Here is a 19,344-nt window from a genome sequence, read left to right as displayed (position 1 = left end):
TGAATGGGGTTAATACATTTCAGAATCCGCTCTGCATTTCTCACTGAAGGATCAGTTTGCTCTAGAGACATTTTTAAAACAGTTTTCTGAAAGTGCAATTAGTAATGTATTTAACAGCTGCTCAGGATATCATTTTAATTCTTTATGGTTTTCTACAAAGAACCAGAAATACCATCCGGATTTGGAGATATAGCTTATCTATTTGATAACTAAGGCACTATATTGTAAATCAGCAGGTCTCCCTTTTTAATTCAGGTTCTGTGACTAAAAAAACATAGAAATTAGAAGAGACCTGTTTGGCCAGAGATTTCACTCCCCGGTCAGTGCAGCATTACTCTCTGTGGAATATCTCTAACAGCTTTGTGCAGCTTTAAACACCCACCAATTTCCTGGAAAGAATTCCAGCAACATAACCCAAATCACCTAGCGAAGTCTTTCATTATGCCCGTTATAAAAATAAAATAAGAAAGGACTAGTTCAAAAACTTGGAGTTCTGAACCAGTAACGCAGCATCACCTTTATTCACAGGTTAGCCAAAAGCTACTCAGGCTCCATAGATTCTCAGCTTTCTGGGGGCTTAAAAGTACCTGAATTGGTATGACACAGACTGCAGCTTTCTGACAAACTCTAGATACCTTTAAGGGTCTAGACTTCAAACTCTGTGCTTATATTATAATCAAAGTGAAACTAGGTTTCAAAACTCAGGGCTGGTTGGTTTGTGTTCAGGAATGCAAGCATTGGAAAGTAGCAGCAAGGTCAAGCAAGTGTAGGGGAATTTTAATGGGCTGGAGCTGGAAAAAAAGAGAAAAAAAAAGAAAAAAAAAAAAAAGACTGATGGAGGCTAGAGAGACATATAAACAGTTAATGCAACAGAGAGCATCAGCTTGCTGCCATTATTCACCACTTCTTCCACTGGAAAACTAATGTGCATCAAAGAGAATGACCGAGGTGTTGCTTCGGACCAAGAGCCGCCTCCCCGAGCAGCGCAGCAGGAGCCCGTCAGCACACGACACAGCAGCCGGTAAAGGTCCACCCAGGCTCGTGCAAGGACGGCAGGACACATCCAGGGAGTAAGAGCCCAGCTGAAGGCAATCAAGAACAAAGCACTGCTTCCGCCTCAGGAAGCACCTGGGCCCCCGGGCAGCGGCAGGGATTTCTATCCCAGACACCTATCTGCGGGTGCGCGCCAGCACGTTGCACACACGCCACTGGCCACCACCAAGCTGTTAGAAAACGTCAGTGAAATGCCCTCCTTAAGCTGCTTCGTTGCCAGCTTGTTTTAATTATAAACAAAGTTGAAAAGAAAAGAAAAGAAAAAAAAAAAAAGGAAAAAACCGACACGCATTTAGGCAAACTGCAGTGCAAGGGGAAGGCCTTGAAGCCTTTTTCAAAGCTCGCCATAAATCCCAGCAAACCAGACCCTACCTAAAACAAGGCACCACTGAGCATTAAGCATCCTCCGTTGGTGCAAGTATTAAGTGAAGGAAAGCAAAGAGCTTCGCTGGATTTGAACCAGTGTCAGGCTCCTGCAAGGCACTCCTCCTCTTCCCACGCACAGACCTGGGGCCCTGCACGTGCCCCACAAAGGAGCCCGGACGCGTGCTCGGCCTGCCTGGCTACTCTAATTATTTCAAGCAAACTTAAATATTCTTCTAAGCTATTCTAACGTGCTACACGACATCCTGCTCCACTCGCTCATGTGCTATATATTAATATTTGGGGAGGAAAAAAAATCACAGCACAACAATGCTTTGAAGCTGTTATGGGGAAACACGCCGTATGACGGTTTATAATGAAATACACTGCTGGCCATTGGGATTCCACTAACTACAAGGATCTCTCGCTGAGAAGGAATTTATCTGCCAGTTTTGCTGCGAGCAGAACGGGGCGCCTGAATGGAAGGCACTGATGTCAGCAGGCTGGCACGCCAGCCACCGAGAACATCCTCTGATTTGTTTGAATACAGAATTGGGAAAATAATTATTTTCAACCAAATACATTTGTTTTCAAAAGTAAATCTTTACATAGCACAGTACTTTTTAACCTCCTGACCTTCACCATCTGCAACTCGGTTTATACTTCCAAAAAACTTGCTGACCTCTGCTGAAATACCAAACAGCGGCTGAACACAACACGAGCTTGAGCTGAGCAGAACGTTTTAAAGAGAGACCATCTTCAGCTGCTGCTTCTGCCAGGCACAGAGACAGGCGTGTTTTTCAGACTAATCTGCACCTTATTCACCTTCCAGTGGACATAATGCTTTCCGCAAAATAGTTGATGCAGTGAATGATGCCAGACAGCCTGGTCCTCTGACCCTCCTGCGTTGTGTGCTGTGGAAGGGCAGCTCTAGCACAGCCTGAGCTGTATGTCAGGGTACCATGGACAAGATATTTCACAGTCCATGCTTCTAAATGAAAATTAAAACAAACGTGCCAATTCGAACACAGATTATATTCCTTAGGTAACAGCCTTATTTAAGTCTCCGTTCACAGCCACTCACACAGTTGCACAGTCTGAGGGAAGGCAAAGGAACCCTACTTGGGGGAAGGAAGCAGGCTTCAGCCGGGTGATGTTGGCAACAACGGTACACAGGAGAATAAAATCATCAGGAAGAAGACAGGTAACCAAAACTGGCAGAGCCACGGCAGAGCCCACCTCAAAGAAGCTTGGGACAGGGGAATTACCTAAGCAGGGAGCCCTACTAATGCTGAAGCAAACTGAGAGCAGTGAGACCTCACTGCATTTTTGATTTTGCATCAGTTCAAAACCTGTGAGTATCTGAGGCCATCACCATCTTTAGCCTGCTCAGAGCAGACCCCAGCAGTGAGAACACTGCCCAAGCAGATTTACATCAAAACTGAACACATTTAGCTTAAAGCACAAACTGCACAGGAACCAAATGGCTGCTGCTGGGGACCAGTGAGGCAGACGTAACTTTACTGAGAGAGTCCTGTAGAGAAAAAAAAAAAAAAAAAAAAGTATATATCTGTATATATAGATATATCTATGTATTTGCTATGTGTAAGGCGGAAACAAAATATTCAGTCTCCCACCTTATATGGATTTTAAGCTGTTTTATTCTTTATAAATGTGTCTCACTCCTGCTTTGTCCACCATGACGGGTGGGCACAGCCACAGCCTGTTACAACTCTTCTCCACACCGCACCCGACAGCCGTGGAGGTACTGCAGAACCTTTTTAAAGCAGTTTAGCCAGCGGGGTGAAAAGCAAGATGAGAAAAGGGAAGCAGTCGGTGTTTATTTTGTGACACAGGAAGCTTACTCCAGTGCTTGAAGCAGCAGCTGCGTGATGCTCTTTCACTTCTGTATGGAGGTCCAGCAGCTCGTTTTCAGCTGTGTCTGTCCATAAAACATTGTAAGGAGAAAGGAAATGCCAGCCTGGGAACAACCAGCACCACGAAGGGCAGATTCTCACCTGGGTGGGAGTACATTTACACCTACAAATAGGCAAACGCCACGACCTCAGACACAAACTGGGTGACAGCAGACACCGAGCCGACTTGTGCAAGAGAGCGGCCAGGAGCACATCAAGCACAGCGCCACGTCCTGGCCCTGCCCAGCCCAGCAGGGCACTGCTGGCCCCCACACAGCTCGGCTGCCTGGGGCAGGAGCCGTGGCATCGGGCTCACCCGGCCATGCCAGCGGAGGCAGGAGGACACAGGAGGACGCAGGAGGACGCAGGACAACCCGCGATGGCTCGGCCACGTCGGTTCCTCCCTCGTGCTTCACACACAGCAGGCAGTGCCTCGCCTGGGTGGGGACTTGGCACCCAGGCATGCAGGCTGACCTGGCTACCGTGAGAAGCAAATCTGAGGTGAAAATTTAAAGGACAAATAAAACTGAAAAAGAAACCTCAGAGGCTTAATGAGAGAAAATTTGGGCAGTAGCCTGCAGCAACTGTTTCTCTCACTGTTGTACATAGCTGAACTGTGTTCAGTTCACATCTCTGCTGTAAGAGGCTTTCGGCAAATCGTGCAGGAAAGCTGGGATAAAGTAGGGTAAAATCAGAATATAGCTGAGCTTCAAAAACACCCCCCCTGCCAACAGCCACTGCTGCAAAGAACACAGGAGGTCCCCAAAGGTTACAAACAACTTCCTACTTGAAAGTGCTGAAAACAACCTGGAAAAGTTACCCTATGCTAGGAGATCTTATTTTGCTTAGCGTATTCCAGAAAAAATGGTGATGAGAACAAACCTGATTCTTCTTAACCAGCATTATGACTAAACCACCGCCCCACACAGCTCTGCGTACCGCGTAACTCGTGTGGATTTATCTACGGGCTTCAGAAGTACCACTGAATTAGCAAACAAATATAAGCCCCCAAATACAAAGCCCCCTTTCACTAACTTGCTCTAAACCCACTGACAGAACAAGTCAGGAGGCAGACAATAATAAAACACCATTATTTTGGCCACGCTCCCCAGCGTCACATCAGGAAGTAGAGATAATAACTTCACATCCTCTTCAAGGCCAAGCAAAAATCTTTTTTTCAGAATGTACATGGAGATAATCTTACCCAAAGGCCTGACTTGCAGGACTGCAAGTCAAATTTTCCAACACAATCTGTACTATGAAATCAGAAGCGAAACTCCAGTGAAACACAGGCAGAAGGAGAACACGTCAGCGGCTGCACAAGGCCACGGGGGAGCTGATGATTACTATTATTCTACACAGCAGGTTCTCAGGAAGCAGGACAGATGGAGCAAGGCATTTGGGAGGGATTATTAATGAGCATTTATTACTCTTAGTGAAAAATATCTGAATAAGAAGATACGAAGGAGCATTCGCCATCTCAGAAGCACTGCTCCACTGCTCCCAGGCAGTCGACTGCTCAGCGGAAGCCTCGGGTAGCGGGCTGCAGAGCGTGACAGCCCCTAGGTCCCACTTCTGTCATTTCTTTTTTTGTAACCATCAAGGCTAACATGCCTCAGCTCTCGCAGCTCCTGACATTTTCTGAGATGCTATCAAAATTAATAAGCTCCCCTCGTTCATTTTCATTTTGATAACAGATCCCTAGCAATCCCAGTAAGGCACTCCTGCGACTTTAAACCACCCAATAATTGTGCGCTAATAAGTGAGATCTGTTAGACTCCGCGGCAGACTCCCAAAGGAAGCCACATCACACTCCAGAGCTAAAGCTAGACTAAATAAAACAGTACAAGTCATGCATCAGGCAGCGTTACTTCACCAGCAATGGGATGTGTGAAAGCCTGGGTGCTGGATGGAGAGAGATCTGAAGTAGAAAATTAGAGGAGAAAAAAGCAAAACATTTTTTTTTCTCTACTTATGTTTATTCATGAATTTCACTTAACTTGATATCCCAGGAATTACTGAGCCATCATTAAATCATTCTGCAGCTGTACTTCTTATGCATCCTCCTCCAACTATAACAAAGCTTTCTGGAAAACCTGAATGTTTAATTAGAGTGCTGGTTACCTCCGCGTGCAGCTGCAAAGCCTGCTACTAGAGGCAGAAAGGAGGAAGCAGGAACAAAGCTGCTGGCTCCTGACACACAGCTCTCCCCCAGGACAACCTCCTGGAAGATTAAGGGCTCTCTGCTGCTCTCACACCACAGTTGGTGCTGATTGAGCTCTCCTCTCTTTCTCTCCCAGGGCCAGGTACATTATTTTGTGGAAGATCACCAGGTTTCTCAAGGGTGAAGCAAACTTCCAGCCTCAGAGTAACCACAGAACACTTCAGCTTCAAATCATCAAGCTGGCTCTCCTCATGGGATGCCACTGCCCTTTACCTGTACTGACTCACCCCACAGTGCCCCCGTCTGCAACAGAAGACCGGGAGGGGAGGACGCTGTGAGCACGTAACACACGAGCTGGCTTTGTAGGACCTCAGCTGGTACACGCTGCATCCCCAGAAGAGGGCACAATCCTTACGTACACTACAGCAGAGGCAGCAAAGCTAGGCCTTCCCCTTCCCACGTGGCTGCAAAAACAAATTAACTTAGCGAAGCATGGTCATTCTCAAAACTGCCTTCTGAAACTGAAATCACGTCAAAGGGCAAGGAAGAACCTGAAGTGCATCACACTGATGTCACACCTGCCCTCCTGTACTAACTCACCAAGATTAAAACGCTTTGACTTGTCAGATTGAAAAGCATTTCCTCCTCTAGAGATCTCTCCCCTTTATAAATTCACCAAGCCCACTACAGAAAGGTATGACTTCCTCAGTGTTTTATCAGCGTTACTTCATTCTCTATGGACATTTAGCCTAAGGAACAAAATTTTAAAACAGCCACCAAAACGCTGCTCCTACAAAAGTGTTTCTGGTGCTTGTCAGTAAAGCACTTCTTAATGATATGGTACAGTCTTCCACTTGGGTTTGCTACAGCTGGTTTGATACTGCGTGCCTAGCCCAAACTTAAACGTAAATTTAATGACTAGATTAAAGATTTTCTAACGTAATGCATTATTTTCTTGCTGGCATGTTGCAACTAATAATTTTAAAAAATATTTCAGTTGCATGCCCATACATATCTATTGAGAATATGAAGTAAGTGAAGTATTTCACAGAATGCTTATTTATGTGTACGCATGTACAGAAGGGAAAGTGAAGAGCAGCAGACAGAAGCCCTGGCCTGTGGTGGTGATGCCCAGTGGAGAGGCAAACAAGCTTCCACCCGCAGGCTGCTGCAGAGGCACCAAACGGTGAACAGAACGGACGCGAAGTCTTAACAGAAGCGAGTGGGAATCTCTCATTAAGCACTTTCTGGAGGACCCCACAGTAACCTCTCACACACAAGGTAAAACACACGTCTTCGGCAGCTTAGACCCTGCAGTCCTGCTGGATCCTGTCTCACACTGTCACAATTCACTCCTGCACAAGCCCAAGGCCCTGTGCACCGCAGCCTGCCAAGCCCAGCTGACGGCGGTCAGGGCTGAATTAGGGGAGCTCTCGCCTGCTCCCGGGGAGGGGAGATGGCCTGATGGGCTCCTCCTCCGGAGTCTGCCCCAGCTGCCAGGTGAGACTACAGACCTGCGGACAGGCGGAGGAGATCACATCCTGTCCATCTACAGAAAGCAGTCAGGTCTGGCCAAGCAGAGCTAGTTCGTGCAGCCCTTACTGCCTGCTAGATGTTTCATCGCCCATTCCAGTCCATGCCCGTCACCAAACTGCAGCACTGCGGGGTGATGGGCACAGCATTCAGGCTCCCTTCTGGCCAGGATAATGGTGGGAGTCAAGGGATTTTGGAGACTGTGAAACCCAAGTCAAGGCTCTGGTGTGCTTTGGTCCCTCTAGGATAAAAACCACTAGCTACATCAATCGAAGATACTGCAATTATGCAGGAAAATTGTGTCGCCTTGCATGGTGGGGCTGGGTATGGGGTCATTGCAGGGCTTGGGATACAACCAACTTTCACTTTGACAAGCAGTATTTACCAGAACAAACTCCAAAGTGTTGCTTTCAAGTCAGGTATTACTCTGACAGCGATGGTGTCACTGACACCAAAACTGGGGTTTCTGCCTGATGGGTCTGTGGGACTCAGGCAGAGCTTCTGGAGCTTGGATCTGTCAACACACAGTACGTGCTGGGCCCTCTGCAGCGAGGCTCAGGTGGGCAGCAACACCTGCCTCCAGCACACCGAGACAGTACCTAGAGCTCCTGGACAACAGGGCTCCTCTTACTCAAGCTGCTGTAGCGATGGGATTTCCCTTCTTTCAGAAAGTCGATTCTTTAGTTACCCTGAGAATATGAAGTCTTGCATTTTTCAGTTGTGTAACACAGCAACTTTCATGTAAAGGACAGGGTGATAAAAAGTCAGATTAATTTGACTTTGACATCACTGAATTTGCAAAAGGAGCGGTACAGCAGTTAAGTATTGGAGGGGCAACACCAGTCCCAGACAACAATGCTGGCATTTGAATCACACGAAGGGAAAGTCATATCACACAAGCCTGGGCTTGAAATAAAGAGAAAGGACTACAGCATAAAGCAGTGCATTCACTAGAAAAAGTATGGGGCTTTTTCATACCTTCCTGTAGGTATGTTTGTCTCATCACACTGTCTTCTATTCTTGGAAAAAGGCAACACCCCAGAGCATTAATTGTACTCTGAAACTATCCACCAAACAAGATGAGGAATATTTTGCAGACGTTTTGCTCTAAGCATCTTGTGTTTTATTTTTCTGAAAAATCTAACCTATCTTATTTCTAAAAAAATAACTGTCTTGATAGCAGATAATCGAATGAATCTGTCATTAACATTATACAGCTGCAGCAAATGCACAACAGCACGGACTCCATTATTCTGCATTCAAGGAAAATCGCTTCTAGCTAGGGTTTCCTGAAGAGTAATTTGATAGAGTAACTACCTTGAAAACAACTTTTTGCACTCAAGTAGTAGTAGTCACACCAAAAGAAACACAGGCTTCTTAAGAAATAAAAATAAAAAAACCTGCTAGAAGAGATTTTCAACATGCAAGTCCCTCCAGCACGCAAGGTCCTATTCCTGCAATATTTAGTATCCGATTAGCCCCCTGCTTACCATGGAGCCCTACTGAAAGCAACATAATCTAGTGATCTAATAAGGAGGAGCTAAACCTGCATAAATTCAAACAAAAAACACAAGGTGCAAGTCTTTACCTACAAAAGCCCTTCAATTTTAATATCTCATCTCTGTCTGTGATGGTCTCTCTTACATTAAACCTTACATTAAATCAAGACTGGAAACCTTTCTGCGAGTTACACTCTAGACTGGGAGCAAGTTATGACCTGCATCAAACAGGAAATCAATGACTGTCACAATCCTCTGACATAAAAACAATCAAACAATAAGACTCAAACAACAGACCAGAGTGATGCAAGGCATCTCTGGCCAGTCAGGAACTGGCTCCAGAGAACACAGAAGTAACACGCTAGCTTACCTTGTTTACATCCAAATACTCTAACTTTGGCACTTCTGCTGTCTCTTGTTCCTCACTACTTCCTTCATCAATGTCACTGTCTTCATCCTGCGTGGAGTCTCTCTTCTGCTCTGCAGAGGAAGATTTGGGGCCCTTTTTGTCTGGTTCCATCTCCCCTGGATTCCCAGCCACGTTGGGCTTCTTTTGTTCCGCACCTTCTTCGTTGGGGAAAGTTTCTCCTGCCACGCTACAAGAAGGGCTGTCAATGCCACTGTCTCTGTTAGGAATTTTACCATTACTGCTCAGTTCTGCAGTTGAGTCTTTATTGCTAAGCTCTCTAGAGGGTTCTTTGCTCGCATTCACAGCAGTACAGTCTTCATGGCTTTTGTTATCGCCTATGCTTAGCTCTTTAATTTTCATTATGTCTGTGTTAGATAGATCCGCACTGCACGGTACGTCTGGCTCATTTTCATCTGGCTCACTTTTTTCATTTGTCGAACAGCTGCTGGAAGCTACCATGTCACAGTCACACGAGCTCGGTTGTTTGGATGAGTCCAGGCCAGGCTCCATCTTAAGAGCTAAATTTAGCTGGTTCCTTTGAAGAATATGTACAGGTTGCCTGCAGGTGAAGAGAAAGCACCCCAGTCATTCCTAATAACACTCAGAGACTTCAAAAGTGCCTCAAAAGAGACAGGGCCTGACTGTCATCTGATTCAAGCTGTATTTCTTACAGCCCCCTCATAATCCTAGGAGGCGTGCAAACGCATCACTGTAACAACATTCACCCAACAATTTCAGGTAAAAGCATACCACTCCTAGACATAAGTTTAACTGAAAAAGTACCATTAGAATCCCAGCTCTTTAATACTCCCCACGTGGCCCTGAAGAACAGTTTAGTCTGAAGGTTTGTGGCAAGGAGAACAATCTTTTAAAAGAACCATTTGTTTACGGGCTTGTTTAAACAACAGCTCAGCCTCTTCAACAGAGCAAAGCCTTTCGGGCGAGTTATTTTCTGCCAGAGAGGGGACATTTCTGAAGCACAAGAATGCATTAGTTTCTATCTGAAGAGGCCTTACTAGATTCACCCAGGATATAGTACATACTAAGACACAGTACAGTGTCTCTGTCCCTATCCCCCTCTTTCTGAAATGAATCACATAGCTCCATCAGGCAGATTTGGTCTTTGGAGAGGATTTTTATGTGTTTGTTAAAAAAGAGGATTTTTATGTGTTTGTTTGTATGTGTTTGTATATATATATACACACACACACAACCCTATTTAATATCTTTTGTATATGAAGTTTCAAGAAACAATTATATATTATGTCATTTCACAATATATTGACACTGAACTATCCCCTGCCTCCAAGAAGCAACATAACAGTAAGTCTGACATTTATTGAATCTTAGACAGAAAACTCAATTATTTTATAGCACAATTTCCTATAATGTGAAATCAATTTGATACCAAAACAACTTACCCAAAGCAGACTCTGGACTACTTACTTGTGGTAGAACACTTAAATTCGTTGGACCTTCAGCTCCAAATTACAAACTAATAATCACTGAAATACATGCTTTTATAAAACACTTCTGTAGTCAGTCAAGTTTTGCACTTTCAGAAGAAAACATCCTGAGAGGAGTTTCTAACATGACAATTATAATCAACGTTTTCTCTTGTTATATTTTAAGTTAAAATCGTAAAAGAGATTAGAGAAGATCTCAAAGACATATTTACCTAATACTTTCAAATTTCTCAATGAGAGTGTTGACTCCTGCTGATATTGGTATTTCTTCCTCTCCAGGCACTAAGCTCCTTGATGCCTTGGGATCAGCTGGTAAAGGCCGAGAAGGTGCAGGTGGAATTCTTTCCTGCCCAGGTTTGAGATGTATAGGCTTAGGAGGTACTAATAAAACAGAGGGAAAAAGCACAAGGATAAATCTCCCATCTTCTTTATCCTAAACCGAGAAAAAAAATCCAAGCACGCAATGCAGAATGAAGAATATCCATTCTTTCAATTGAACGTTCTTTGTAAGTTATGCTGGTGCAGTTCCAAACTATTTCTTACACAAAAGCAGACTGCTGTACACTAAAGAAAAACGACAGTCTTCTATTTTGCATTTCTACAGTTGTATCAGATGAGCTAACGAACAGAGCGGCTCAGAAATTTACCGCTTCCTTGTTACCAAACAGGATGCACAGCTCACACTTGGTTTTTGCAAATGGGTTCACCATCTCAATCGCACGAGTTTCCCCTCCCATAACTTTTCAAGACTCTAGCACTCTGCTGAATCTCTTATACTGGGAAAAAAAAAAAAAAAAAAGCAAAAACAAAACAAACCACCAAAAAACAATCCCACCATGGATTTCAGTGCCTGGTATTTGCTTGGCCAAAAAACCCACAAGCAGAACATAATAGCTTTTCTTCCTCTCATTCTCCCTCCCCCATCTCTTCCGTGGTGTAGTCTTCATAAATTTCCTTCCTCTTTTAGTTCTACATTGAGTTATATACTATATAAATAAAACACATTGTAAGAGTATATACATTCTGCTTAAGAATTCATTGGGAGGCGAATGTGCAAAGTCTAATACTGTATTAAAAAGGAAAAAAAAAAGTAATTAAAAAAATGTATTCAGACCTTATATTGTTGCAGGGTAAATGGGTTTGGAAATACGCAAGCAGTAACCCATGGCAACAGGTTCACGTGCTGTTACAGTTTCTTACAGTGAAAGCAGCTTCACATAAGCAGATGAGGAGGTAGGAAAACCACCAGTGCAATCACTCCCATACACATGCTACTTGGAGCAGTTACTTGGAGCAAATAGCCCTTCTGATCTAGACTATCCAAAGAGTTAATAAACAAATGAGGAAACTCTACATATGAATTTTATTAAACAATGCTTTCAAGAACAATTTACTTCAAGCATTTCCAATTTTTAAATGGTCCATATGGCACATCAGCATAATGTGATTAACATTGTAATGGAGCTCTAATTAGCAACTGTTCTGAATGCAATTTCAGGGTTACTTTCTTTAGGAAGATAACTGAGGCATATGCACCCCAAAAAAGTCAACTCCTGTTGTCCCTACCCTGCAGAAAGCTGACTGTTTTAAGCTCCAGGTCAGCCTCGGCATCCTCCCTCCTCTAGCTATAGGTGGTCACTGCCTGAGGTCAGTGATGAAGAACTGCTAGAGTTTTCCAGCTCTGAGTATAGGCAGATTTAAAACTATCTACATTACTGAGGTCATGTCAGCACCAAAGAATAAAATCACATTTCCTAAGGATTTGAGCTCTAATGGGACACTTCCTATAAAATGCATGGCTTGCCCAGTGTCCAAAACCATTTGGAATTCCTGTCTTAAATTAAAGGTGTTATAATTCAATTTTGAGAACACCACCACAAAACCTGTCTTACACACAACTAACAGTTAAGCAGGAAAATTATTTACGCTCTTTAAAAAACAGTATCGTGCAGCAGACAGAGGCAATAACCTACCCTACATCTTCTATTAGGCTTTTAAGAGCTGGTAATTGGCCTGCAACTCTCAAAGGGTGAACTTCATTTTCTCTGCTGAAGTATTTACATTAACAATAATGCACGTCATTTCTATCCATGTAAACACTTGAAAACATTTTAAACCTTTCCTTTAAATCTTTCCTGTTAGTGAACTCCACCTGAATCACTTGAGAAATTACACTCTACAGTATATGATATGCTGTACTAAGAAGGAAGAAAAAGCGTTCCCTTCTGTTCTGAATTTTGTTATTTGCCAATGTAATTTTGAGAAACAGACACATCAGCATAGAGTCAAAATCGCTGGCTTTCTTAAATGCTACTTACAAAGCAAAATTTAAACCACAAAAGATATGTGCTGAAGAGCTGACACACAGAACCTACATTCAGAATTTTCAAGGAAACAGGCTTCAATATCACAACAGCCTGGCAGCTCTGCCTTACCTATAAACACACAGACATCTATTTATAACTCCTGGGAGAAGACAAGATAGGCTTTTCAGAAGCCACATTACATCGTTCTGTGAAAACCATTCAAACAGCATAACCAGTTTGCCCATTCCCACTCGTGAGCACATGACAAAATCCATTAAATGACAGGGCACACATTCGTTACCTCTCTGTCAATTTAACAGACTTCTAAACCCAAAATCAATTTAGGCTTCTATAAAAGAAGTGAATGATAGATTTGCATGCTAAAAAGGAACAATAGTAGATGAGCTCAATCTGTACCTGTATCACCACAAGGACTAAATGAACAGTCACTCCTGAAAAAACAATAGATGCTGCTTTCAGCTGTGGACACAGGACCCAACGTGGGAGCTCAGCCACAACCCCCACCCTGCTCTGAAGCCGCCTTCCACGATCCCAGCCCTTGCAGGAAGCAGTGCTGCTCTGTCGTCACTCCACTTTGAACTCCCCTTCTGCCTCTCACCCTCACACTGGGGCCCGAGCACAGCAGCACGACTTGGAGGCAGCTTCCAGGGCCCTCCCTGCACACAGACAGGTAAACTGGTGGAGAATGGAAAGAAAGGAAGCCGCAAAGAAGAGATTAGTGTTGTGGGACGTGTTCAGGTGGCGCCTGAAAGCTGAAGCCATGCACTGGAATGGCACTTCCCCAATCCTCCGCCCCTCTGAGGATTTGACGCAGCAGCCCAGTGCTATTTGGAGCAGGCAGAAACCAAGACACACAGCCCTCGTTGCAGAAGAAACAAGTGAAATAATGAGAAGCAGCGTGACGGAAATAGAAAAGGGGAAGGCAAGGTTAAATATCTGGGAGAAGTTATAGCCCAGGCTTGGCCCTGGCTCTGTAAGGCCAGGTGTCCCTCAGGGGTCCGTCCTGGGACTGGGACTGTTTCATGTCTTTATCAACGACACAATCAGTGGGACTGAGTGTGTCCTCAGCAAGTTTGAAGCTGACACCAAGATGAGTGGTGTGGTTGATACACCAGAAGGAAGGGATGCCATCCAAAGGGACCTGGACAGGCTGCAGAAGCAGGCCCACGTGAACATGATGAGGTTGAACATGGCCATGACAGGCGGTGCACCTGGGCTGGGCTGCAACACCAGAGGGGTGGGCAACAGGGGAGGGAGGGGACTGTCCCCCTCTGCTCTGCCCTTGTGAGGCACCACAGGGACGCCTGGACCCAGGCCTGAGACCCCAGGTCAGGAGGGATATGAGGCTGCTGGAACAGGTCCACAGGAGGGCCACAAAGATGATCAAGAGGGTGGAGCACCTCTACTATGGAGAAAGGCTGAGAGAGCTGGGGCAGGTCAGCCTATAGAAGGGTCCAGAGAAATCTCATTGCAGCTCTTTTATACTTAAAGGGGACTTATAAAAAAGATGGAGAGCAACTTTTTGCTCAGGCAGATAACGATAGGACAAGGAGGAATGGTTTTAAACAAAAGACGGGAAATTTAGATTAGAGGTGAGGAGGAAATCACTCAGAGGGTGGTGAGGCACTGGCACAGGCTGCCCAGAGAAGCTGTGGATGCCCCAGTCCCTGGAAGTGCTCAAGGCCAGGTTGGATGAGGCCCTGGACAACCTGACGTAGTGGGTGACAACTCCCACTTGTCAGGAAAAGAAGCCATTTCTAATTTACAAAGTTAATAATGGCAAAGGAAAAAAAGAAAAGCCATCTCCCAATCTTCTCTACTGTTACATGTATGCTAATTGCAGGTAATTTTAAAAACTATTTTTATTATAAAGAAATGCAATGAAATAATAAAATTGTTATTTAAATTTTATGTGAAGTGTCTTTAAGGAAGATGACTGGCACATTCACAACCAAGTCTTATAGTGATGATTTGTAGCTTTGTCTACGTTGGCTCAGTCTGAGGTAACACGTCTGATTTTCCAGTACTGGGTAACAGGTGACAGCGTCCCATCGGAATTTTGACTGGGACCTGTCAAAAAAGGGTCTGGGGAGACCAGAAAACTTGCTAGATCATGGTTCTTCCTGACTTCTCTTCTACCACAGATTGGGGTTGTCACCTATTTCACTCTGGGTCTGGCGGGACTGTGGAATTACCACAGCCCATACACTACCCATGAATGTGACTGCCTTAGCTCGTATTTCTCATTTTTCAAAATACATTCATTCCATTTCGGCATTTCCTGTTGCTACACATCGTTCTTACTATAAATGGAAAACAGATCCAGGTTTAAACAATAAGCTATTCTAATACTTAAAAAAAAAAAAAAAATGAGAGAGAATGAAAACAATATTTCTAAATTAAACTTTGATTTCACAGCTGCATGACGTTTAATAGCAGTAAAGGAAATATAAATCAACAAGTTAATCTGTTATTCCTGAACCATTTCTTCTTCAGGGCTTCCCCAAAATGCTATGTAACAAAGGAAAAATTAAAATAATAAAACCCTACTAGTTGTATTTGAACCTTGGAACATAAAATTACTACTTTGCCATGACTTAAAAAAGAAAGAATTAAAAGTATTACACATCATGTGTGATAGAAGCTTGCACAGTTGCTAGGAGGTCAAAGCCACTTGCCTTGGGGTTTCTGCAGAGGATGCATTTTGGCCAGTGGAGCTTTGGTCTTGGGCTTCCTTCCAGTTTGATGGATACATTGCGCTGGGCTGATATGCTGCAGCTCCCCACATGCTTCCAATGCCGGATTTGAGTCAATGTGACATTTGATTTGAAAAGGAGAACAAGGGCAACCTGAAAGGAAAAATAAAGGCAATGTTTACTTCCTTTTATTAATCCTAGCAAAAAATTTAGCTACTTCTAGAAGCATATCATTCATATTACATCCCGAGGGAAGGAGGGTAGAAAAGGAGCAAGGTACTCACTCAGAAGTTATTACAAGAAATATATCCAGTCTTAATAGTCATGTCATGCTGACTGGTAAATCAGCATGCGTTTTAGAATGTAATTAATGACTTATTTCTTTACCACTGACACACAAAATAAAGGAATAAATACACAAGATAAAAGCCATTTCAAAAGGATTCCTCCAAACAGAGATATATATATGCCCCAGCATACAACATCACGTTGTTTGGTAAAACAAACAAAACCAAAACAAACAAAAAACACCACCTAAGTTATGGTAAATATGTCCCGTGGGAGGACAGACTGGTACATGCTCCATTCCTTCAGAGATTTAATCATCCAAGCTGCATTTTACTGCTATTTATTATTCCTTATTACATAAAATATTAACATTCCCTCTAAAGGCTCCAATCTAAAAGATCCCACTGAGATATGATCCAGTGGGAAAATAGAGAAATGCATAATTAATATGTTTGTTTGTCTTTTAATTTAGCATTCTTGATTCATTCCTGTGTGTACTGTGGAAAACTGATATATTCACTTTCACACAGGTTTTTTTGACTTGGGGTTGTTTGGTTTTATTTTATTTTATTTTTTAATTTTTTTTGGACATGTGGCAAGTCTACAGCTACATGAAATCCTCTAACCAGCTTTACTAGCGTGTCATAAGAAGGCATATAAAGGTTTGAAAAAGAGTGTGATTTAGGACTGCTGCATATGAACACGAGTATATATGCTACTGGCTTTCAGAAAGTCCTAAAAATGGAAGACGTATCAAATCTAGAAACATGAATGATAATCCACAAAATAATTGCAAAAAAAGCTTGACAAACATTCTTTCCACATCCCTGTTTTCAAGTGGACTAGCTGAAATGCCCAGAGCCTTCCTGGAGAGAGGTGAGCTGCACCACGTCAGGAGGATGCCCTCAGTGTAAGAACAAACCGTAGCCTTCCTGTGATGTGCTGAGGAACACGGCATTAGCTTCACAAATGCAACCTACTCATAGCTAGATTTATATTAGGATCAAAAAAACGAAATGACAAGCACCTCCATCCACAGCAGCTAAATTATCCTGGGTTTACGCTAATGGTATTAAATCTAGATGTGACCTTTTGGGTAACGACTTTGAAATCTGAGCCTCACAGACTGCTTGGGAAGATTAGCTGATGCAGAAACTTTCACAGCAGTACACGTTAAAAAAAAAAAAAAAAAAAAAAAAAAAGGCATAAAATATTAATTTTGCTGACAAAAATAGATTCAGATGGCACAAAACTATTTCCTGACCTCCGCCACCCAAATATACAACCCTAAATTCCTCAGAATGGCTGCCAGTTGTTGCTGTTGAAGCTTCATTAACATTTCTACCATGAAATCTGCTTTTAAGCAGATCTGAGACCAGCTATTAAAACATACTTCTGTCTGAAACCAGGAATTTATAAGCACCGGGTTTTATTCAAACAGAATTTTGCTTATCAGGAAAGTGCAGTGAAAGTAGAGTAGATTATTAGAGCATATTAATAGATTATTGCAAACAAATCAGCACGGCAGGAGCTTATGCAGATGCCTCTGGTCTGGATGCTGAGAGCCCCGTAACAGTGACGGCAGTGCCACGACGTGGCAGCTTTTAAGAGAAAGGGCAGAAATGTCTTCCCTATTAACAGCAGCTCAGCACTGCAAGAAATTAAAAAAACATGCGCAAGAAAAATGCTATAATTTAAAAAAAATTAAAAGGGCAGCACACAGGAGAGGGAATAGTTTCAGCGTGTATTGACTGGTGGCTATGACTGGATGGCAATCCAGCAATCTGCTATTTTGCACACCTGCATTTTGCTCCAAGAATTACTTGCAGCAAAACCTGGAGTTGGGTAACAACCCAAGTCTTGGGGACAAGCCTTGGCACCCACAGCAGCTTGCCCCAGGCCGCCTCTATCCATGCCTGGCTGTTTGAGTTCGTAAGCACAGCACTGGCCTCATCCCTAGGGAGTGAGGCAGCTCCAGCTCTGGCCTGAAGGACTTTGGGTTCCTGTCCGACCACTGCCACAGAAGGGAACCGTCTTCATTGGTGGCATTTTTTTTGAAGTTTCAAAAGAAACTAAAAAAAACCTTCTTTTCTGGTTCCTACTGAGATTCATCATTGTGGTAGCACAACAACACGACACCTTTCTTTCTTACAGAAATCAGGGCTACTGACTACTTGCTCCCTTTCAAGTGCAGGACTCCAGCAGACCCTATTTCGTGTCTACACTGACATCTGTTGCAACCTACTTTGGTTACTGAGAAGTGCCTTGACCCTTATTTTATAAATCCAGGTGCAAGTTTTTCTCTCCTACCACACAAACCACTCAAGCACTCCTGGCACAAGATCCCCTGCAGTAAGAACTCACACAGCGGCAGATGCTTTCGTCTTGCCTGAAACGAGCTCCAAACTCGGCTCCAGCTGCTCCAGGACTTGTGCTCAGAAGCATCCACAGAGCAAATAATTAGCAAAGCCTGATCCTACTTCCTGTTAAAAAAGACCCATGAAGGAAAAAAAAAAAGAAAATCTACTGTCTTCGAAAAATCCAGTATTGTATATCATCTTGTATGTTGCATCTACACATTACTAATGAAAATAACACTGCTGGCCACCTCCTGCCTTAGCCGTGTGTGTGCTGACGGTACCTCTGAAGAGCAAGTGGGCACAAAGCAGACAAAAAAACTGATAAGCAGTTGGAAAGCTGAGAAACCTGGAAAGCCGCAAGTGCCCTGAACACGAAACATAGTGCTGAGCCTAAATCAAAAAAAGTATGCATGGGTGAAACCACAGAAATGGGTTTCATTCTTTTTTCTTTAATTTAAGCCAAGTTGGTTCCCTCTGTTCATCTCTGACGTGGCCCCTAAGGGCTGCTTTTTGCACACCAGACAAAAATCCACTTTCCTTACATATTTTTTCAAGCACTATAAAACGATCTGTGAAAACAAGATTTACTGGGTTGTTTCCCGTGGAGTTCTCCGAAAGCACAGCCCACGGGCTGCTGGGGTGCTCCTAGGGATGAAAGGGACAGCAGCCCGACGCAGGAGCAATGCGGGTAGCCCCCGGCTGTGTGGCTGTCTGCCGCCAGACGCTCCAGTGGGGGGAGAGGGCGAAGAGACCCCTTGCTTGTCCTGCTGTCCCCAAAACGCTGCCGATGGCAAACCACCACTCCCCCAGTGTCCAGCTGCCCCCTGCCATGAGATGCCCGGGGACCTGTGACAGCCCCAAGCGCAGGGCGCAAAAAACCTGACCGTGCGCTTCCAAACAACCCAAATTTGGCCCCAAAGCCTCAGCCATGCTGTGCCCAGTCCTGGCGTCTCTAACGTGTTTGTGTGCAAGTACTTGGTGGCTTATTTGTAATTTTACTTGCATGAACAACGCTGCTGACAATTTCCCACTTCAAAACCAATCCAAGCAGAAAATGACACAGGCTGTGCTTCCCAGAGATAACGCCTTGATTCTCAAGAAAAAAATAATAATTGACAGCGTATTTTAATTCTCCTTCTCCAAAAAAAGTTTTGTAGGATGAAAAGATACTCCTGGGTGAAAATGATCGGTTTCCTGGAGTGCTGTGACGCCAGCAGCAAGAGCCAGGAAGGGCAGGGCAGCGGCTGCTTGCAGCTCCTGCAGCGGGCAG

At 43.9% G+C, this 19,344-nt stretch overlaps 1 protein-coding gene across 5 annotated transcripts in view; it reads right to left on the bottom strand.

Annotated features, from left to right (window-relative positions):
• The window catches only part of FGD3 (FYVE, RhoGEF and PH domain containing 3), a 109,641-nt gene that overhangs the window by 37,243 nt on the left and 53,054 nt on the right, over positions 1–19,344 (bottom strand). For 3 of the 5 annotated variants that reach the window (XM_032194097.1, XM_032194098.1, XM_032194100.1), the window contains exons 2-4: positions 15,409–15,579; positions 10,616–10,784; positions 8,899–9,496 (exon numbers count right to left, since the gene is read on the bottom strand). In XM_032194097.1, coding sequence (XP_032049988.1) covers positions 8,899–9,496; positions 10,616–10,784; positions 15,409–15,579 — 938 coding nt within the window. Of the gene's footprint in view, positions 1–8,898; positions 9,497–10,615; positions 10,785–11,064; positions 11,106–15,355; positions 15,374–15,408; positions 15,580–19,344 lie in introns of those variants that run through there. The other 2 variants (XM_032194099.1, XM_032194101.1) reach the window with 2 other exon arrangements.

This window comes from Aythya fuligula, chromosome 10, assembly GCF_009819795.1.
Source record: "Aythya fuligula isolate bAytFul2 chromosome 10, bAytFul2.pri, whole genome shotgun sequence".
Lineage (NCBI taxonomy): Eukaryota > Metazoa > Chordata > Aves > Anseriformes > Anatidae > Aythya > Aythya fuligula.
This window is presented reverse-complemented; position numbering and strand designations above follow the sequence as displayed.